Here is a 23,564-nt window from a genome sequence, read left to right as displayed (position 1 = left end):
CGTGTACTACCATGTCCAAGGGGTACCGTGAGTGCCCCTTGTCTGAAATGACTGGGGCCAAAAGTATTCAGGTTTTGGATATTTTCAGATTTTAGAGTATTTGCTTATATATAATGTGAGTTATCTTGGAGATGGGACCCAAACGTAAACACAAAGCTCATTTTTGCTTCCTATATACTTTATACACATAACCTGACAGCAATTTTGTGCAATGTTTTTGATATTTTGTATGTGAAATAAATTTTCATGGTATGAAAATTTCCATGTGTTATGTCAACCCTCAAAGAGTTTTGGATTCTAGAGCATTTCAGATTTGATAGTTTTTGGATTTTCAACTGGTGTAAATATCTATGTATGCACCAGGTATATAGCTCAGTAGCACAGCGCCTACCTACCAAGCACGAGGTCGTGAGTTTGATTCCTGGTACCAAAAAAAAGCCCCCAAAAACAACTCTATGTGCAACTTTTTGTGTGGACATATTTTATTACCTTTGGGTAAATACCAAATAGTTTAATTCTGGGTTGTGTGATTTTGAGTCTGTTTAGTTTCCTAAGAAGCTGTTAAATGATTTTCCAAAGCGACTGTACCCTTTCATATCCCTGTAAGCTGTGAAGAGAGTTTCTGTTATTCTGTATCATAACAAGCCATTGGGACTGTCAGTATTCTGGATTTTGGCCTTCAAAATAGGATTGTAGTGTTATCTCATGGTTGTTTTCATTGGCATTTAATAGTAAATTTACCATCTGTATAGTTCTTTGGTGAAGAACTCTTATTTTTAAGGTTCATTTTTTGGGTTTATTTTCTTATTGTTGAATTTTAAGATTTTTTGTATATTTTGGATAACAGTCCATAGTCTTTTGCAAGTATGTTTTTCCATACTTTTTATTTTCTTGATGTCTTTTCAAAGCAAATTTTTAAAATTTTAATGAAGTTCAAGTTATTTCTTTTTTAAAAATGGATCATTTTTTGGTGTTTTATCTAAAGAGTGATGACCAAACTGAAGGTCATGTAGATTGCCTTCTATGTTATCATCTGGGAGTTTTATACTTTTCATATTACATTTAGAATAATTTGTTTTGTTTTGTTTGAGGCAGGACCTCATATGTAGTTTAGGCTGGCCTGACACTCACTGTGTACCCCATGTTGGCCTCAGATTTACCATCCTCTTGCCTCAGCCTTCTGAGCCCTGGAATTGTGGGTGTACACCTCTATGCCTGGCTTGTGATCCATGTTGTGACAGATACGTGGTCTGTATCTACATTTAATAATTTGAGTGAGGATATCCAGTTGTTCAGCACCATTTTACTGTTTTTGTTTCTTTATATTTATCTGGATCCATTTCCAGACTTTATTTTTCCCTGTCTATTTTTTCTCCAGTTTCAAAATGTTTTGATTAGGGGCTGGGGATTTAGCTCAGCGGCATAAGCGTCTGCCTTGCAAGCAGGCAGTCGTGAGTTCGATCCCTGGTAACGATAAAAATGAAAAAGACAAAAAAAAAAAAAAGTTTTGATTAAAAAAGTAATAAGAACTATGGTAGTAATAAAACCCAAAATGTGTAATTGTCATTGTACAAAAGAAAAGAAAAGAAAGTGCTCTAAAGGTTATAACTGCATGTATGTTTAAGTGTATAATATAGATAACCATATTACTGAGTGTTTTTTGGATCATTGAACAAAACTGTTTGTACTCTCACTGTTTGAAAGTTCACTTTATATGCTTCAATTTTGTAACTTGAACAACTATTTCTAAGATGAGAATATGTAATCTATTAACTAGTGATTTCTTACTGTTTATTTTTTTTAAGTTTTGTATTACTTGTCCCCTTTTTCTGTTTTTTTTCCTTTTTCTCCTTAAATAAAAAAAATGTTTTGATTGCTGTAATTTTATAGTTGGGTAATGTCAGTCTTTCAACTAACTTTCTTTTCTCTTGCACTGTTGTTTTAGCTATTCTAGGTCTTTGTTCATATAAAACTTTAGAATCAGTTTGTCAATATCAGCAAAATAATTTTCTCATTTAATGGGATTGCATTGAATCTATATCTAATTTGGGAAGAATAGATATGTCAACATATTGTCTCATTCTATCCAAGAATATGGATTTTCTCTTCATTTACTAGTAGAATTTTGTAGTTTTCTTCATATAGATCTGGCACATAGTTGTCAGATTTATACAATGGATGGTATTGAGTTTTAATTTCAGATTCTTATTCGTTGCTATTTAGGAAAGTGATTGATTTTTGCATATTAATCTTGTATCCTGCTGCATTAGTATAGTTGTTACTTAGTTGTGGGAGTTTCTAAACCTTCTTTGGTCTTTTTTGAGGCAGGGTTTTGCTATATGGTTCAGGCTGGCCTTGAACTCACTTTGTAGGCTGATCTCAAACTCACAGCAATCCTCCTGCCTTAGCTTCCCAAGTGCTGGGATTACAGGTGTGCACCACACACCAAGCTTCTAGAACATTTCTGTCTTCACAAACTATCCTTTTTTTTAAAGGTGAAGTAAATAATGGACAGGTTTATATGCCCATGAAGATAATCTTTTGTACACCCTAAAAATTGATGTTGTAGGAAAAAGGACAAATTGCTAGAGCAGTGCTGTTGATTAGGTGAAAGGAGATGCTTGGTGACAGGGTTGGCGTCAGACAGACATACAGATCCTTTGTGTACAATGCTCCCAAGAGAGCATTCTTTATTTTACTTTTGGTGTTGGGGATCGAACTCACTGCCTTGTATTTGTTAGGTAGGTGCTTAGGCTGCTGAGCTGACTCCCCAGCTGCCCCAGTAGAGCTTTCTGCAGTGATGAAAATGTTCTGCATCTGATTCTCTTGTGTAGTGCAGAAGCCAAGCGACATACAGCTATTAAGGACTTAAACTGTGACGAACAAACAGACATGTAGCGCACACCTGTAATTCCTGCGGTCTGGAGGCTGAGGCAAAAGGACCACAAAGCTGAGCCCAGTCTGGGCAATTTAGTAACTTAGCAAGACCCTATCTCAAAACAAAACAAACTACAACAACAACAGAAACCCTCCTGTGGCTAGTGTGACTGATGAGCTGGATTTTACATTTTAGTTAGTGTTAAGTGACAGGTAGGTGTGATGCTGACAGTTTGGATGTTCTCCTCTGGTTGCCTCAGTTTCCACATTGTAGTCCTAGCTGAGATAGAGGTATAAGATCAGATTTTGGAAATTTGAGGAAAGAAGTTGTGAAATAGTTGAGGATAGTAAAAGACAAAAAACTGGAGAAATACACTATGCTTGGAGGACAGGATTAACCTGTTCATGTTTATTTATTATTTATTTTATTTATTTGTGTATTTTTGAGGTAGGGCTCACTATGGTAGTGCAATAGTGAACTAGAACTCAGGGCAGTCCTCCCGCATGCTGAGATTACAAGTGTGCACCACCACACCCGGCTCTATTCAAGTTTTATATGGGGCCAACGTAGTTGCTTTTTCTTCTCCAGCTATGTGAAGCCATAGCCACATGGGCAAGACACAGAACAGGAAACAGGAAACTACAACTACAAAAACAACCAGGATTGCAGGGTTTTGTTTTTTTTTTTTTGACAACTTTATTGAAGTATAGTTTATGTACTAAACTATACATCTTTTACCACAATTAATTTTAGAACATTTCTATCAACCCTCTAGGAGATCTCATCCTCATCCCCCAAGTCCAGAGACCCACTAGTCTACTTTCTGTTTCCATGTATTTGCCTTTTCTGGAGCATTTCATGTAGTGGAATCATGCAGTATATACGCTTTTGTGTGTGGCTTCTTTCAGTCAGCTGTTTCTGAGGTTCATTCGTGTGGTACACAGCAGTAGTTGCCCCTGGTTATTGTTGAATATTATTCTATTATCTGTTCCCTCACTAGTTGGTAGATGCGTAGGTTGTTCCCACTTTTTGCCCAATGTTAATGCTGCTTTGAGCATTCATGTGCACATCTTTGTGGAAGGTTGGGTTTCAAGAAAGTTCAACAAAGTGTAAGGGGCGTGGACGTTGGAGGTTACGAAGGAGGTGCTGTAGTGCTTGATCAGAGCTTTAAGATGGTGTGGAGAGAAGCGGAAGTGCATGCAGGGATGAGAGACAATGAAAGGAGGTGGCATCTGATTCTCTGCAGGTGAACGTTGCAAATGTCATAAACGTTGCAAGTGTCCGGAATCAGGGTGGTGATAGGAGTGAGCAGCGCTGGCATGGTGGGCTCCGCATCGCACGTGTTCCTTGTGGCTGGCTTCTTATCTGATACAGCACTTAGCATCAGTTTCCAGTGTGGCCTCATTTTCAAGTTAGGAAAAATGTGACAGTGCAGACCTGGGCCTGCAAAGATCTCCACCTCTGAGGGACAGCAGCCTTCTGTGAACTGGGGAATGCCTTCAGAGGATTTTCATTTCCTAGATGTTGTACTCAGGGGGATTTTCATTAAGCTGATTTTCTTTACATTTATCTTCCTCAGCTTTGCATGTTCTGTACTGATTTAACTGCAAAATCAGCAAGATCCTGCCAGGTGTGGTGGCATAGCCCTGTAAACCTAACACATGGGAGGCTAACTATAGTTCAAGGCCAGCCTGGAATGCCTAATGAGTTCAAGGCCAATTTGAACTACATGACGAAAATCTGTCTCAAAAAACTGAAAACAACAACAGAAAGCAGGATTCAGTAGCCCTTTTTGCCCCCCTGCTGACTGTCTGTCAGCAGTGTAACATCTAATGTCTCCTGTCTCTTACTTTGAGCCGGTTCCGTGGAATGGTCCTGTCGAAGTGTGCACCTCTGAGCTCGCCCTCTGAGGTTGGGTGTGTAGTGCTTTGGAGCACATGACCCTGAAGTGTCCTAAGCCTGTTCACTAAGCTGTTATATTACCTCTGTCTTCTTGAAATGATGGCTTTGTACTTTAGAATTTTATGGCAGGAGAGATAATGGTACCATCCAGATGTAATGGTCACTCACCTTCTAGATGCTGGATCAGGTGGGACTGCAGGCTTCCATCTTCTCCACTCTATGGAGAAAATGTCAGTAAGCATGTAACACATCCCATGGTCTGATCAGAAATGTGAGCTGGTTAATTTTGCAAATGTTTAGGTTCCTAAAACCTAAATCTGCCTTACATTTGCAGTAGTAACTAGGTTCATGAACTTAATTCTTTCTGCCATTCTGGTTACAAACCAAATTGGATGAGAACCAAGTCAGCTTTACCCATATAGTCAACATTGAGCCTGACCATTTAATCATTTTTGGTTCTTGGCCAATTCAGTTTGCAACCAGAATTGTGGAAAGAATTAAGTTCATGAACCAAGGTACTACTGTATTTACTTGAAATATTTCTTCTCTCTTCTATTTTCCATCAGCACAGCTATGTATCATCCATCCAGTAAGCAGATACTGTATTTATTGAATATAGATGGGCACTGTGACAGATCTTTGGTAGATTGCGTTGATCAGAATACACAAAATTCCATTCCTCCTGAACCCTACAATATAATGGGCGAGGTAACACTTAAACATATACTGTATAAAGAATTACAAAATACAGTAAGTGCTTTAAAGAAAATGCTTTGGATGCTGCAGGAGGGATAAGCAGCAGGGAAGCACCTGGAGTCTCTTGTTCTGTCCTTAGCACAGTCATGGCAGACCCGTGATTCATGTCTTACTGCTGGGTAGCTCTAACCACCAGTGGTACAGTCATGACTGTCCCACTGAGAGGTGCAAGCCACCTGACAGGACCGCCTGTGGTACAAGCCAGCCAGCGGGACACTCACGTGTGTGCCACCCGTGGTTCAGGCCAGCAGGAATGTGTTAAACTAGCTGGTTAAGCAGGTTTGGAAATCAGAACGTCTGTACTAATATCTATTATATTTTTCCAGAGAGTCAGATTCTTTAAGGAATAGTATAAAAGTAATGATAGACTTTGCTCTTGGATAATATAACTTTTGTAGTGAGAGCTACACATAACGCCAACTTGAAAACAGTGTCAAGACTGTAGAGGTCTGTGTTGGACTGTGTGCTGGAACTCCAAAACAAGAGAAACCATAGAGGTTAGAGGGCTTTGAGAAGGTTCCTGAAGGGTGTCATAGTTGAGTTTAGGCACAAAGGAAAGGTAGGGTGCAGTAAGTGCTGGCGGGAAAGAGAGAAGAATCACTTACTTAATCAAGAAGCGGAAACCGTGACTGTAAATGAAAAGATAGAGAAGCAGGGGTCTGAGATTGGGTCAAAATCTGTATTTACCTCTTTGGTTGGTTTGAATTTGCTATTATATAATATATATATATATATATATGATATATATATATATATATATATATATATATATATATATATATATATCATCCAAACTGGAACCCATTTGAAAATAAAAGGAGCCCTGTCCTGAACAGACTGAGCTGTATGGTCATTTTGCTTTATTGTGACCGTAATAAAGATGCCTGTCCCCACAGAGAATGGGAGCATGAGACATATCACTGCTTTCTGTGGCTGGTGGTCTACCTTAGTGTGTAGATTTGTGCATGGTTTACTTTCTTGTTTGACTTGCTGACATTCCTGATTGTTGAAGCCTAGAGTGGATCTCAGCTGTCTAATAGGGAAACAATCAGGAGTGTTTGAAAACAGTCCCAGCACACTTAAAAAAAAAAAAATTCTAGCATCTGGGGTATGTTATTGGCGATTCCTTGCCAAGAAGTACCCTAACACAATTTTGTGATTTGGGTAGATTTAAGAATTCCAAACATCAGTGAACAGGTGTAGAAACTTATTTGAAGTTCTAGTTAACAGTAATTGTGTTTTTTAAAATAACTAGGAGAATTTTAAATGTTCCAATACAAAGAAATGATAAATGTTTTAGCTGATGGATATGCTAATTTCTCTTGATATAATCATTATACATTATATGCAAGTTTTGAAATACCCCGTCAGTATATATAATTATTATCCCAATTAAAAATTTAAAACACAAAAATAAATTATCATAAAATAATTTATTTTATTGAAATTATTATAAAATACATAAGGCCTTTGCTGTTAGACTCATGGAGCAGTACTTATGAAGTAAGGCTAAAGAGGTCTAGCCCATCTGGGAGAATCCTCATATACTTTTTTTCCTAGTTGGCCTCTTCTTTGACTTACTGGAGGCCAAGAAGATCCAGATATAAGTTCTGAAAAACCAGATTTTAGTTTCTACTCAACACATAACTGATTCCAAAGCTACAACTTCCTGACCTGGAATTTGTGGTGTTGGTGTCTGGCTAAAATTTTGAAGGATTATCAGACACCCAGAATATGAGGTCAGAACTAGTTGATGGTACCATTTTTTGAACTAAACACATTGGTCATTCTATGGTCATCTCATACTACATGCTTTCTAAAATAGAGAGTTTTTTTCTTTCTTCAAATCATAATACAATTGCTGCTTGTGTAAAAAATGGCTCAGCAAGTGGTTGGATGTAATACCTACTCTGAGCTTCCCCGGAGAGGAGGGGAGAGTATTGCAGTAAATCAGTGGTGGCTTCCTGTGTGAGCGTGGGGAGGATGCTGGGCTGTGGGAGCCTGCTGGGAAATGCCTGTCCAGGATGCTGGAGTTGTCCTCTGAGCAGCAGGGCCTGTTGGTCGCTTTAGAAAGAGCTGATGGCCTTCCACTGCTTTGCACAGCCACTTCCCACCACTGTTTCCTTCTGTATTGTAGGTCCCTTTTATCTTGCTTGTTTGGCTTTCACGATGGTTTTTGGATTGTGAGATTTTATTTTCCTTTTTTGGAGCACATTATCCTCATCTAACTGAATTTTAGGCTTGCCTGATTAGGAGTTTGAGAAAATTGAGGGAGCTTAAATAGGACAGACTTCCAGAGCCATCCACATTTATAATTATAGGTGAAGAACAGATGCAGGAAAGGAGTTAGAAGTAAAACCCTTCAGCGGGCACGCTGGAGCAGGGCCTTTTCCAGTCAGAGGACCTCTGGGGCAGCAAGGTGAACTCTGTGTTGATCAAGTGCTGCTTGTGCGCTTTTTGTGTCCAATATAGGATTCACAGTGGCTACTGAGCTCTAGCTACTTCAGAGAGCTTTTCTGAGGCCAAGGCTTTCCTTGTAATGTCTTTGAAGTGAATCCAGCAGCTTCAAGGCCTGAAGAATCCATGGCTCTCTCCTGAGTGTGGTGGCACACACCTGTGACCCCAGCGCTCTGGAGGCTGAGGCAGAAAGACTAAGTTCAGGCCTCGCCTGGGAAACAATGACTTAGTTAAAGGGCTGGTGATGTAACTCAGTGCAAAGGCCCCAGATTTAACCCCAGTACCAGCGGTGGGATAAGGAATCCATGGTATTTGTATACCTGATGCATGTTTATTGTATGTGTTAGAGTATGCTGGTTCATGGAACCTGTCATCTCCAGTGTAAGCAAAAGTATTTATTTCGATGTCAATAAGACTACTGGAATAATTGGTGTAAAGGGCAAATTAGTTAGAAACTTACATTCCACTCACTCAAACTTAGTGAAATAAAAACAGTAACAATAGTTTATTGTTGCTTTCTCTCATGGTTCTGAGAAATTGACTGAGCTCAACGAGCCCATCCTTACTGAGTCTTTTGTGCATTGTCATCGAGTGAAGGCCAGTCCTGCTTGCCAGATGCCATCTGGGGCTGTCTCCCAGAGCATCTCCGAACATGCAGCTTCTTCATGCAACTGGGGCTCCCTTGCAGTGTGCTGACTGGCTTTTAATGGAAAGCATCGCAAGAGCTGAACAGCTTTTTATGACCTAGCCTTGAAAATTATGCCTTCTCTCACTGACTGGAAGCAAGCCACATGAATAACCCATGTTGAAGAGAAAATTTAGAAATGCCCCTATGGATGGGAGAACTGTTGAAAGATTATAGACATTTAAAATCATCATGGCTCTTTGGATAATGCCTGTATCCTTCCAAATTAAATAATTTTTCCTTTTAGAGGAGATTTCTTATAGGACAGACATGACGTACACAATAGTCCCACATGCTGCTTCTGTCTGAAGCCTCCTGCTACCCCGATGGAAAGGAAGATGTCGTCCCGTGGTAGAGCTGACGGCCAGCAGCCTGACATGCTTCGGGTGGTGCTCCAGTCCTTTGGATAGAATTAGTTCTCCCTGCTGAACAGTAATTGAAATGCTTTTGTCTTTTTCCTACATGTCAGTCAAGGCGATGCCCTGACCTCCCTCACTGGTGCCAAGAATATGGAAAAACAGGAAGGCAGGGAGAGGAGTTTCTACACTCTTGTCCTTCTTTATGAGCTTATTGTTATCTTACGCTTTCTGGTTTGTTCGCTGTCATTTTAGGGGCTTCTTTCTTTTTTCTTCTCCCCCAGATACTTTCCTCAGACCTTCATCTGGCAGATAAAGAAGTACTCACTGGATTTAAGACACACTCATACAGAGGACTCTTTATTTTTATACAGTTGCTTAATCATTGAAATCTGCTGACACTTTAGGAAGAATAAAAAGAGTAAACCTTTTTCACTGTCCTCAAGTGTCCAGAGACTGCTCTGTATTGTTATGAAATTATTTCTCTAGAAGGATACCATCTAGACCACTTGTGTTTTAAGTCAGTGTTGTACCCTGTTTCTGCCACTGTTTTAGGTAGGCTAAGCAGCACGCTGGCTCGTCAGGCGTCTTCATCATGGGTTCCTTGAAAGTTAGAGCCACATCTAATCCTAATTCCTTACAACTCCCAACATATTATAGAGTCTAAGAAAATATTATTTGCTATATTTCACATTCTTAAAATATTCAGTGCTCATTTATGCCTGTGTAAAAGAAGAAGGAAAAAAGTAGAGTAAGGATTTCTTCAAAAGCTTCTGGTAAGCCAGGCGACAGCACTCGAGAGGCCGAGACAGGAGAACTGCTGTGAGTTTGAGGCCAGACTACACTATGTAGTGAGTTAAAAGCCAGCCTGAGCCTCACAGCAAGATACTGTCTTAAAACAAAACAAAACAAAATACTTCCGGTGTCCTTATTTGTTAAAAAAAAAAAAAATACAGATCACTGAATTATTTTAAAATGTACCTGTTTATCTCATCTCTGTAACATTTCCCAGTCATCTGCTTGATGTGCCCTCAAATGCTTACTTTGTGACATAGAAGCAGTCCGGAGAGCAGGGGAGAAGACCCTTTTGAACGCTGTTGGGCACCCTCTCCACAAGAGTGCTGAATGAAGCATATACTACCTGTGTCACATGAGCGAAACACTGGGGAAGGTCATTTTCCCGACAGCTTGAGCCGTGGGACTGAAGGCCAGAAAGTGGCCAGTTGCATAATGGCAGTTGTTTCTCATTTCTCTCCTTCTGAATATTGGCTAAAGGTGACTGCTTACTGGCCAGGAGGTTACGCTGATACGCCAGATGTTGGACAGGGTCACGGATCAGCAGAGTGACTGCCTCTGCGTGCCAGTGATACAGTGCCATGATTCCAACTTGTGCCTCAGCCACTTCCTAATCATTGTCAATCTTTGGAGAAGACTATTTCTGAATAGTCAAAACTGCAAAAAGGTTCTTTGCAGGGTCTGTTGTAGGTGCTTGCTGAAAAGAAAGTACCACACTGATCCAATGATTAGCTCAGCAAGGTCTGTGTAAACTGGAACAGGGAGAGTCACCTGACCTGGATGGTGCTGTGTCTCACGTGCGTTGTAACATCTCACGTTCCTCTGTGGCGCCCCACTCCACTCTCCACATATTCTACAGGCCCCTGCTTTGCTCCACCTAATGATAAAATGGGAAAACAGAAAAAACTTTATATTATTATATGATTTTTTCCTGTGGAAGATGCGTATTTCAAGGAGGAAGGGAGATAAACTAGACATTCTGAGAGTCAGGGCATATTCTGTTACCAAATATTAATTACTGAGCACTTTGGGGCACTGTTCTAAAAGCTGGAGATACAGTAGTAGTCAGGTAAAATTCTGCCCTCAAAGATCTGGCGTAACATGTCACTCTCTGTGCCTTATAAGTCCCCTCTGCAGTATGACTGACCACTAGAGAGTAACGTCCCTTACCCCATTTCCTGGTAAAGGTCTGTCTCATTTATGTTCCATACCAGCTTTTTGAAATTGCTTAGGAAGAGACAGTAGGTCGAGGGTGACTAAGTCTTGAAGGAATTCTGAGATTCTCTTCAGAACTGCAGATAGCTGTGAAAGGCCAGTTCTACACTAAAGGTTGTAAAAAGTCTCCCACTGAAATATGAACTAAATGTAAAAGACAGAGAGAAAAAGCAGCTCAGAAGAGCCCCAGCTGGAAAAAGAACTGACAGAGGTTCACAGTACACTTTTTCAGAGGACACTGAGTCTAAATGCGTGGATGGATAGGTATTTTGGTGGATAGATAGATGAGGCGATAAGAGTAAAGGAGAAAACCTGAGTACTAGAATGCCTTCTTTTTTAAAAATAACAATTTGACCCAGCATTTCCATTTGTTCCTGCTAACTGGTGACATCAGGGACCGGCACCCCGTCTTCCATTGACGTCAGCAAGTGCAGATCTAAATCTCCACAGGACAGCACTCCCGGTCCTCATAAATAGGGCTGGTAATTTAATTAGAAAATGTTCGGAGCCATCAGCTAATGATGCTGCTCAGACAATTGTTTTGCCCAGGTCTGTTTCCTCCTGGATTTGCTTGAGCGCCTTTCTCACTGCGAAAGGAAGTACTGCAGGTCCCATGACAGAGGCGCGTGTTTTGTGTCTCTCCAAGCTGTGTTTCTGGTAGGGTCGTACCTTGGCTTTTCACTTTGTGTTATGAGTTTTGATAAGCATTAATTTTGTTCTAGTTTGTGATTTGTTCTCATCTTTGTTTCCCTGTGTGTGCGTGTATATATCCACAATATTCAGTGCTTAGCTATTCTTCTTTCATAAAGGCAAATAACAATTTGATTTCTCTTCTTCTAGCAATGATACAATATAACAAATGAAAAATATTTCAGTCATGTTTAATGATTAATACTATTAATGGTAGGGATATTAGTAAAAGGTTGAATTATTTTAATTTCAGATAGGAAGAGGAGACAGACACAAAAGTCAAGAGATTCAGAGAGCGAACAAAAGAAATTGAGAACAGCAGACTGCAGTGTTAGAAATGCAGAAATCAGCTTATTATTACAGTTTAAAAAAATTCAGACTCTTCTCAACCCAGCTCATAGGGGAAAATGGCTCTAAGGGTATATTGGCTGTTTCCTTCCTTCTAAAGTAAATGAGTTAGTAGCTCTGCATGTTAAGATAGATGATGTCAGAGATCAGCGCTCGAGTCCACAGGAGGAAAAGGGAAGGGCTCATCTTCTGTTGAGGGGTTCCCAGTGTGATAGTCTGAAGAAACTAGGTTCTCCTTAGCTTCTCCTTCTGTTGAATCTCCACCTCTGATACAGTTTTGTGTCCAGGTTTAACTGGAAATGCCTCATGATTTGAGTTCATGCTGGTTATCTGATGGTTTTACAGTGAGAGGACATGGCAGAATCGGTATTTTTGGCTTTCCTGAAGTATCAGAGTCACACCATGTTTGACCCTCACAGCATGGTTATCCCATACCAAATGCTCTGGGACTTACAACTCTTCAATGGGAGCAGAAACTTGCTCCTTCATGTTGTATTCCTGGTGGCATTTAGCTTGGTGGCATTGCTTGATGTGATTGAATGTATATCTCATTGTCACCTGCACATCCATCAATCCATCCTTACAATGGTTTTTAGCATTTCTTTGTTGTTGCTTTATATAAAATTAGTATGTTGGTGGTATATAATGTTTACATTCACCCCCAGGCATAGGTACATGTTCTTATATCTCTTAATTCTTTTTCTTTCCCTGCATCTCCCTTCTTCCTCTTTTGTTTGTAGATCCCCTTCCCACATTTTCAATTTTTTTTTATTGCTTCATGTTTGCAAAACACAATGATTAAATGTATTGCAGGTGTTTGGTGCATGTTCACAACACATCTTAATTCTTTCCATGTGACCCTCTTCTCCCCTCCTCCCCGCTCTGCCTTTTCCACTTGCATAAATTATCTGTGCTCCTTTTATCTTTTATTTTGCTCTATACTTTATGTATACTTTGGATTTCTCATATGAGAGAAACCATATGGTAAGCTTATGTGTTTATTTCTTTTAACATGTTTTCAAGTTGCATCCGTTTTTCTACAAATGACTCAAGTTTATCCTTCTTTATAGTCAAGTACTGTATTCCATTATGTCTAGATACCACATTTTCTTTACCCATTCATATGTTCATGCACAGTCAGGCTACTTCCAAGATTCGACTATTATGAATTGTGCACATATAAACATCGGTATGCAGGTGTTGCTGTAACATGTCTTTAAGCATGGCCCTCAAGCATTCCTTAATGCCAGGCATATATTTGAATAAATAAGGCACACTTGGTATCAGAAATCTAGATATGGAGGTGAAAGAACAGACAATAAAGAAGTTAGCCAACAAATAAAAATTACAAGTTGTGAGAGAGACAGTGAGTAAAAGAAGGCCACCACACATACCCAGAGCCCCGGGTAGGAGGGAGCTTGTATTTTTTGAAGGAGGCTGTTGTGGCAGAAGCATAGAGAGCAAGAAGGAAAACGATACAAGGAATGGCAGGTCAAGTAGGCCAAGGCTGCATCTTGAGGGCTTTGTAGGCCACCAGAAGAAATTTGGAATTTACTCAGTCTGTTGCGAGTAGCTGCTAAGTGGATGGAGCACTGAACCTAAGAGGCCTGTAGCTTTGCTTATAGTGGAACCAAGTAGGCCAGGGAGTTAGCTCACTGCTGTAAGCTCCTGCCTGGCAAGCACAAGGTCATGGGTTTGATCCCTGGTACAAAACAAACAAACAAATCCCTTACAAAAATAAGAGTAAAAGAATCATGAAGAAAATCATAATTTAATCATAATTTCAATTATATAGATCCTTTGTTTTTGTTGTGAATATATATGCAGAAATTGCCAAAAAATGGATATGTACTTCAGCAGTTTATCATACTAATAAATGTCTGAAGCTAATGGCCACCACTTTGAGCACTTCTTGTAATTATAGAGGCCAAAAGTAAACTGTATTAATCTCTTGATGTCTCAATAAATTTAGTATTAAAATATTTATAGTAGTTTTTCTTTTCCTGATCTATGCATTTTTGACAAGACTATATATACACATAAACATGTGTACACATGCACACACAACCTGAAGTTAGCATTGTCTCTGCAACTGGATGTCTTATCTGCTTTTATATGTGGGTCTGGAATACGTTAATTTTTAAAATAGTATGTATTTTTATGATGTACTGCTAATAAATTCTAGCCTTGTTCTTGTACTTGTATCATAATATAATATTTGACTATTTTTAAAACCTTTTATGGCTTATGATTTTATAAAAGGGGACAGCTGTATGTTTTGCTCTATAATTCAAACATTTTCACTTTTAAATTTATAAACACCCAGCAGAATAATTATGCAATGGTTTTTGTTTTTGTTTTTTGAGTCAAGGTCTCGCTAAGTGGCCTAGTATGACCTTGAACTTGTGGCAGTCCTTCTGCCTCAGCCTCCCAAGTACTGGGATTACAGGTGTGTGCCATCACATCTGCCTCATCCAATGACTTTTTAAAAAAACAGTCTTCATCTATAATCTCCCTGTCATCTTTGTATAGCTGCCTTTAACACTGTGAAGTTTTATTTTCTTTTTTCACAATTGAACCCAGGTCTTTCACATGGACTACTTCACTAGACACTTTAATTTTGATTTTCTAAATTTTGAGATGGAGTTTCACTTAGTAACTAAATTGCCTAGGTTGGGCTCAAATCTGCAATCTTTCTGCCTCAGCCTCCCACAGTGTTGGGATTATAGGCAGGTGCCACCATGGCCAACTAGCATTATTCACCTATGAACTCTGTCAAGTAAAATTTGGCACACAGCATCATGTATGGTCACGTGTGTTTTTAGCATAATAAGATGGTTCAGTTCTTGTAGAATATTGCATGATGAAGTCCTTCGATTGAATGGCTAAAAGGGCAACTAATTTCCCTTTTGTCCTTAGATTAATGGTGTTCATTCACCAGTTTTGTTTTGTTTTGTTTTTAAGGTAGTAAGATTTTCCATTTATTAAAGGTAGGAAAAGAAGTGTGAGGCTGGGGATTTAGCTCAGTGGTGGCATAAGTGCCCGCTTGGCAAGGATGAGGTTGTGAGTTCAATTCCTGGTACAAAAGAAAAAGCTCCATAGAGCATGTTTGGGCCAATAAAAATAGGAAAAGAAGTACGCTCTATAGGGTAAGAGTGGACCAGTGTGAAAGCGGGAGTGGCCCCCCTCGTCACTTCCTGAGTTTGAGAAAATTCATCTTATTGCCATCTGGAAACCCGTAGTCTTAAATTTTGCTAGTACAATCAGCTTTATCTTCATCATTACAGTCGGTTGTGCTGCCATTTGTCTCTTTGTATTCATCTTCTGATTTGTTTAAAAACTGTTTAGTTTCTTTCATTTGCCATTATAGATGGAAACTTTTTAAAAACCGTATATATTCCAAACTATGTTGAACAAAAGCCAAGCTGTCGATACAGTGCTTTCCATCATTCATCCCATATTGATCGATGCAGTGCTGGAGGTGTGCAGTAAGAAAACTGAAGGACAGCGCAGTAGTGACGCCTGGCTTTATTATTACAGTATCCTTCGCGGGGGCTCATCGTTTTCCTTAGTATAGTCTTTGTTTTCAAAGCATAATTGTAAGTAATTCAAGAACCAGAAAAATGTGCTTGGTTAGGAGCATGTGTTGAGGCCCTAAGTTCAAAGTCTAGCACTGCAAAAATGAAAACAACTAAACCTAGAAAAAAATGAGGTATACATCCATATGATAATTGCTAGAATGGGTCTTATTTTATTTTTTACAATAATATACAACACAGTGTTTTTGTTTGTTCTTCAAAAGATTCTGAAGAGAATAAAATTATAAACTGGAATACTTCCCCAATAGTAAAGAACTGCTTCAAAGAGAAAGTAAAAAAAGAAAAAAATTGGATTCAGTGGACGCCGATGTTATACCAAGGACTAAGTTGCCCTGAAACATGTAATGACTATATTAATGAGGCTTTTAACAGGAGTGATCCTTAGGCTTGTAGAAGTTCGATCCAGCTTATGTCTTCCTGTTCCAGTCATCACCTTATCTGTGCAGCATGGCAAAAAGAATGATTTAACTTCTTCTGATATGTGGCACGTGCTTCCTCTACTTGTTCATTCTATTTGTAAGAGCCCTGCTTTATCTCTGTGTTCTACTCCAAGCTACTTTTCTCGATCAAAGCCCTAGAGCGGTTAGCTGTTGAAGTGAGGTGCATCTCTGTTGAGCACAGGGCACTGCCAGCGTCCCAGTTGGGAAGGATCTCTGAGCGATGTGTTTGCCAAGCACGATATCATTGTGTGCAGGCATTGCAGGAGTTTGCCAAACTCAAATGTAAGCTGCCAGTACAAATGCCACGTTGACATGACATTTACAAGTTTAGAATTCGGAGAAGAACTGGCACTGGAACACCCCTCAGCTGCCTCATTTAGGGCAGCAATAACTGGGCCAACTTTTGATTTTTAAACTCAGAAGTGAGAGTCAGGAAGCAATACTTTACATGAGTTTGAAGCTAGCACTACAACTTTTCCTGGGAAATGATAAATCCATTTATCCTGTTCCTGGGGTGCAGAGTAGACCATAGTGATTAAGCATTATGACTCTAGAATCAAACTTGGATTTGAATGAGACCCTTTTGCTTCTTGAGCAAGTCACTGAATCTGTTTGATCAATTTTAAGCCCCAGTTTCCCATCTGTAAACAGGGAAGGCCTAGTGTGGTGGTGCATGCTTGTAGTCCCAGCACTTGGGAGCTGAGGCAGGAGGATCATAGCAAGTCTGAGGCCAGCTTGAACTATATAATGAAACCTTAACTCAAAACAAAACAAAACAAACAAGGATAATAATGTCACTTCCTCCATATGATTTTCAGATAGATTAATATATGTAAAAGCAAAAGCTCTTACCATTTTCTTTAGAAACTCATGAGAAATTTATTTCAGTTATTCTCTTATTTTAGTAATAAGTAGATGGAAAGTGCCAGGGACATATAACACAACATAAATTTGTGTGCTGACTCTCTCTGCATTGAAATTAGTGGACTACTATGCACAGATCCCATAGTTTTAGTTTTCTTTGCCCGTTTAGGAAAATTTAGACCTGGAATCAGAGTCACTGAGTATATAGCATTTCTACAGTTTCTTAGATGCAGAATCCATTTGGCTGTTAATATTTCACCTCTGCCCGGTGTGGTGATGCGCACGTCAGTAACTGAACTACTTGTGGGGCTGAGGAAGGAGGATTGCAAGATCAGAGCCAGACTAGACAGCTTAGGGAGCCCTGTCTTAAAGAGGGCTGGGGATGTAGCTTAGTGGCACAGCAGTCCCCTGGCACACTCAAGGCGTGGGTCCACCTACAGTACTCACAGTAATAGCAACCCTTTCACTGACCTAGGACTTCTCTATGACACATTCTTGTACAAAACGAAGACCTAGAGCTATTTTGAAGGATGTGCTTTGGCTTATTTGAAAGAGTTTGTTCTTTATTTGACATAGGAAACTTGGTCTTAAGTCTTCTAAATAACAGACTTTTATGTGCTGCTTTTATAAAACACAATCTTCAGCAGAAGATTTAGTGCTATTTTCATTGGTAAGTTCTCCCAAATAATAAAATTCTTCCTCCTTCCCTTTGTTTTCAGGTCGCCAAGGCTCCTTCGGGCATTTTATGTCCCCTTCCTATCAGATCAATATACAGTGTATGCAAACTACACCATCTTCAAATCCCGGAAAGCAAAGCAAGTCAAGAAGAAAAGTGGAGGTTAGCAACATGTTCTTGGCCTCAAAGGACGACCATCTTGTTCACTGGCACTCCACTGACCTGACTCCCTGCAGCACATCACCTGTAGTATTTTCAATAAAGGTCGTCTGACATGAGTAGAGCACTCTGGCCGCTTGGGGCTGGTCAAAGTATTTCTTCCAAAGTCTAGTCAAAGTTACATTTGCCTCTGTGTCTCTTTTCTGCATGTAAGCTTTGCAGATAGGCATAAAAAGGCCCTAAAGCACAGAGAGATACATTGCTACACATCTCATTGTTTTTTTTCTGTTCAATTATTTATTAGACCGAAGAAGAGCAGAACCAACTTACAGGAAGATTTGAAAATTCCTGGACTGGACGGCTGAGTTAAACTCCTGTTCACACTGTGGCTTGGCATTTGAGAACTAGCAAGCCTCTCATAGGCCAGGTGGGCTTCTCCATCTAAGCTGTTTCACAGCTCCAGCTATCTTAGTGTTCAAATCCTAGTGCTGAAAATGAGCCCAGCTTTGTTGCTAACAACATGTCCTTTTTCACCTCCAGCAAGACTAAACTTCTGTAAAGCTCTTCACAGGACCAGGAACCTGTTCTGGAGCATCTCAGGAAAAAGGCAACCATTTGAGGAACTGTCACATAATTTTATTATATGTGATGCCTTTAATTTCAATTTTTTTTCTTTACCACCAACTTCAACTATATGGCTATTTTATGTTTTTCTTTTAAGTTTTAGCATATAGTATCTTGAGTTCCTGACTGCTCTGTATAAAGTATCACCAGACTAACATATAGTAAGACATTCTTAGAGAAATTAATTCTACCAATTGGTAGATTTGGATGACATCACATTTTTAAATAATGTATTTTGAGACCATTTCTGAGGAAATTGGGAACGCTCCTAATGAGGAAGACCAGTGTTTATTTATAGCCTGTTTGTCGGTTCTGCACATTCTGCAGGGAGTCCTCCTCAAATAGACGACGAGGAGGACTCATTACAGTGTGTAAGTGTATAGTCCTACTTTACTTTTATCTACAGTATTTCACAGTTTACGAGGCACTTTCCCGGTATCTCATTTGAACGTCACAATCAGAACCAGAAGTAGATAACCGGTGATTTTATCACCGTTTTACAGATGAGAAAACAGCCTACAGACAGGTGGGAAAGTGAGTGGCCCAAGGACACACAGCCAATAAACAGAGCAGCTGGGACCTGCACCTGAGCTGCTTACCCTCTCGTCTCACTTGAAAGAATGATGAAGCTGACGAGGGAGCTGACTGGTACTGTACCGTTCTGTTTCAGAGAACTGTATCTACATTTCTTGGGTTCTTTGGAGCCTCAGGTTGTCCTGTTAGGCCGCCACAGCAGTGCTGCATATACAATCAGTGCCGTGGCGGGGAAGTGGCCTCCCTTTGCAGGTCTGCTCCTTTCACCCACAGAGCACCCAGCTCTATCTGTACTATCCCTTTCACTCCTCTAGGGTTACTGTTTAGGTGCCTTATTTCTGTAAGAGTAATGTCTGAAAATCGAATGGATCTATTTTTTAGAATTTTCCATCTTTCATCTTTCAAAGAGAAGGACTTTTTCATAGGAACTGATCTCGAGAGAGGGAGAGAAATGATAATGGGACAAATGGGTGATTAATTACGAAAACTCTTCTTGGGATCATCTCTGAGGATTATCATTTTTTGTTGTTGTTGTTAATTTTTTTTTTTTAATTTTTTTTGGTCTTTTTTCTTTTTATCGGTACCAGGGATCGAACTCACGACTGCCTGCTTGCAAGGCAGGCGCTTATGCCACCAAGCTAAATCCCCAGCCCCTGTTGTTGTTAATTTAAGGAATATTCTGAGCTGGAGTTAAAGCATCGGAAAGGTGATAGGTCCAATAACTGGGAAGTAAACTGGAGCTCCACTTGTTTGAAAAATCTCTAGCTTTTAATTTTCGATACTACTTGGTTGCTGTTTTCCAAAGCAAATAGTAGGTATGTGATCTGATTCCAGGGCAGAGGACTGTAAGCGAACTGTCTTGCCTTTTTTACAGTAATATCATACTGTCCTTCACCGCAGCTACAACTACTTTTTGCAGGGATAAATAAAGACTCCAGTAACGGAGGTCAGGGAAAGGTTGTGTTTGTCTAATCAGACTGCTACAGGACTGGAAGTATAGCTCCCTGGTAGATCATGTGCTAAGTATTCATGGAGCCCGGGGTTTGATACCTAGCAAACACACGTGCACACACGTGCATGCACACAAAATAATACTGTGCTAATCTATGTTATCATCTTGCTTGTTTAAAAAAATGAGTTTCAAAACACCTGGTCAGAGTAGCATTTTTTCCTCCAAAGAATCTTCAGCATGAGCTACTTTGTGCACCATAAGTACATCAGTACTGATTACTCCTTAGTCTGCAGGGTATTGAATTAGGAATTAGAGATGACTGGGACACCCTTTGATTATGGCTCAGTGAGGGAGTGGGTACACTTGCCAAATCCAAGATTCTCCGATCTCCAACTCTATAGTAGCCTTATCTGAACCCAGATCTTGTGACACTGAGTACCATTATGAACCTGTCTGTGTGGCAGGCATCTGTTGTCAAAATTTACTTCTCACCTGGTAGGTGTCATCTGATAAAAAAGAAGACAGGTCATTTTAATCTTGGGATAACCATGAAAAGCTGCAGCCTATACTCCTTATTACTGAATTAAGGTTTAGAAGCAGACTGATTGTTTTAAAATTAAGGTGGTTCTTGATCCCAATCACTCATTTAGGTCATTTCTCTCTGATGTTCTGGGAAAGAAGTTTGAAAACCCTGTGTAATTCTGCAGCATGAGATACAGGGTGGCTGTTCGCTAATGCAAGTCCTTTATTGTGTTTTACATTTCCTGGAATTTATTGAAATAAGAATTCACAGTGATTGTACACTCTTCTGGCCAGGCCCAGGCAACTTGCTTTTAATTTGGTTAATTTTATTTTCTCTAGAGAGAAAAGAGGCAAATTAAGTCTTTGCCTCCAGAGACCATAGTAAAGCCCCTGTGGTATAAGCCATTCCTCGTCCTACACTAAATGCCCTGAGTCAATGGATAATGGACATGTGCTCAGCTTTAACTTTTAATTTTTTTTTTCATCAGAAATATCAAACTTCTGTAGGGCATTGTTGGGAGTTCCGAGGCGCTCTGGTATATCTGTAAATCTGAATGTTGCCTTCAACTTTTCTAATCTTTGTAACCTTGTGATTTATGCTGTGAATGAAATCAGAAAGCAGTACACTGTTGAAGCAAGTGTATTACGCAGTTCATTTGTCTTTCTGATCCTTGTACATTACTTTATGTATCAGTGTTTACATTGCGTACATGCTATATTTTCTGTGAAAGAGAAAGTCAATAAATCTTGGCAGTTTGATTTTCCTTTTAAATCTTTGTTGGAAATCGGAGAATGACAAGAGCTCAACTCCTGTTCCCCCATCCTCAGCCCCTGGTGCCTTGCTTTCCAGAGGCCAAATAGCCGAGCACCTTTATTCTGAAATTTTTGGGAAGAAGCCTTTGAAAACCTAGTGAGGATTAGTCTTAAAAATTTTATCTTTGGAAAAACCAAGCACAGGTAGGAATTATTTAATAGTTGACTATAATGCTGAGAAGAGATGAGGTTCATAGGTATATCTTAGGTGGATTGAGAATCTCTGGACCATGAAAATACAATTTCATATGTTCATATAACTGGAAATCCTGATCCAGTTCTATCTGACATTTGAGTAATTTCTCTCCTTTGTCAGGAGGAATACATTTTTTTTTATCAATGAGTTTCTAGCATCATTCCTGTACTTTCTGCCGTATACCCAGTAACCTCTAGGTGCCATCTGGTTTCACACTGTTAGTTATTCTCTTTACTCTAGGACCCAAGAAGCCCTTGATTCTTATTTGGACTTCTCCCATGTTACTTTAGAGGGATGCTTTTAGTTCCAGGAGGGAAAAACTCAAAACCTTAATTTATTTACCCTTTCTAGGATGCCATCTTTGTCTCTGTTTTTCTGTTACTCTGCTGTCTGAGCTGAGTCTCTTTTAAGAAGCCTTTGTAGATGCAGACCCATATTATCACTTCTTTTTCTAAATTCTTTTTGAATGTAAAGTGTCTTTACAAAAAGTATAGAACCTTAGTGCTTAACTTTTTAAACCTGTCTCCCCAAAACATTTTTAACACATCTGGGACAAACACCGTGTCACACTTCTGTGTGTTTCCAGGGCTCCATTCAGGTTCCCGAGCATTTTGGTAATGTATGTGTTCATTGATATGAAGTAAAAATTAAGGTGCCTCAAACTAAAATACAGCTTGTTGGCGTGGATTTTTAGACCACAACAAATACAGCAAGTTGTAAATCCTATAATATCCCAAGGTCAATTTGTGAATGATGCTTAATATGTGCAGAGTTTAGCATTCTAAGCATACAAGCTTTCTCACTAAAGTAGATTCTTCAGAGTAGCTTCGGAAAAGAGAAAGAGACTTCTGTTACTTGATGTTGGAAGATCAGACCTAGCACAAGGGACCTTTTACATAAGCCTGGGCCAGACAGCCTTTCCTGCAGTTGTAAAGAGTACTTACCCATCCCGTGTGCTGCTAGAGAAAGAAAAATCCAACTGCAAGATGACTTTGTAGTCATATATTTGGATTGAACCGTAAGTAGTGGACAGTGAATTTTAAAATGGAAAGTTGGGCCAGTCGTGGGGCATCCTGTAATCCTGGCACTTGGGAGAAGCAGGAGGATCGCTGTGAGTTCCAGGCTATCCTGGCTACACCGTGAGGCCACGGTTAGCCTGAATCGTGTATGAGAGCCTGTCTCTGAGTGAATGAATAAATAAGTGAACAAACAAACAAATGGAAAGTTGTTTCTTCAGCTGTGAAATTCAGCATAGATTTGATGTAAACAAGTTATACCCTAACAGATTAGGAACTGAAGGAAATGAAAGACATTGAGACTATGGAACTCCAGTGGTGAGGACCAACTGGAAATTTCCTGTTGTTACTTTGTAAAACAATTAGCATGTGGTGACTTAGAAGTTGGGTTTAAGTCATATTTTACCTGAGAAGGAGCTTTCATTTATTTATGATTTGTTTTCTTAACATTCACAACATAGGGAGAGATTATGATTTTCTTTTTTTTGCTAGCTTTTGGGTTTGCCTGTCATTCCATGCTTAGAGATAAAAGTAGACCAGGTGACTTTTTTTTTTAAACCAGGTGACTGTTTGATTGCAGCCAAAGAATGTACTTTTTAGGTTTCATTTGACTAGAGTTTTCCTGAGGCTGTGGATTCTACATATCACCTGTCTTGGGAGGGCTTTTTGATCTGTGTTTGGTGACTGGTGTTCTTGCCCTTTGGTTTGTCACTTTAACTAATATTCCCTAAGTTTTCAAATGTGAAGGGCTTGGTTTGTTTACCAGCGGCTTCAGCAGCACTGTGCTCAGTGCTGGAGGAGTCGTGATATATAAAGCACAGTTCTCAGCCAGTGCTGCACAAGACAGTCACGTGGAGACCTTTAAGACTGTCATTCTCTGGTTTACCCCAAGAATTCCAAGTTAGTAGCTAGGTGGGGAGATGTCCCATCACTGTTTTTAACTCCTTAAATAAATTAGCTGGGGCTGGAGATTTAGCTCAGCAGCATAAGCGCCTGCCTTGCAAGCAGGCAGTCATGAGTTCGATCCCTGGTACCGATAAAAAAGAAAAAGACAAAATAATAATAATAATAATTTGACTAATGTGTG

The 23,564-nt window shown here is 39.7% G+C and overlaps 1 protein-coding gene across 4 annotated transcripts in view; it reads left to right on the top strand.

Annotated features, from left to right (window-relative positions):
- The window catches only part of Alg9 (ALG9 alpha-1,2-mannosyltransferase), a 91,920-nt gene extending 69,241 nt beyond the window's left edge, over positions 1–22,679 (top strand). For 2 of the 4 annotated variants that reach the window (XM_063255742.1, XM_013155593.3), the window contains 2 exons: positions 17,705–17,823; positions 18,125–22,679. In XM_063255742.1, coding sequence (XP_063111812.1) covers positions 17,705–17,823; positions 18,125–18,162 — 157 coding nt within the window. In that variant the 3' untranslated portion in view covers positions 18,163–22,679. Of the gene's footprint in view, positions 1–17,704 lie in introns of all 4 variants that reach the window. The other 2 variants (XM_063255745.1, XM_063255744.1) reach the window with 2 other exon arrangements.
- The last annotated feature ends 885 nt before the right edge of the window (positions 22,680–23,564 follow it).

This window comes from Cavia porcellus, unplaced genomic scaffold (assembly GCF_034190915.1).
Source record: "Cavia porcellus strain 051 isolate PalLab524CR breed Dunkin Hartley unplaced genomic scaffold, mCavPor4.1 scaffold_9, whole genome shotgun sequence".
In the NCBI taxonomy this organism is placed as follows: Eukaryota; Metazoa; Chordata; class Mammalia; order Rodentia; family Caviidae; genus Cavia; species Cavia porcellus.
This window is presented reverse-complemented; position numbering and strand designations above follow the sequence as displayed.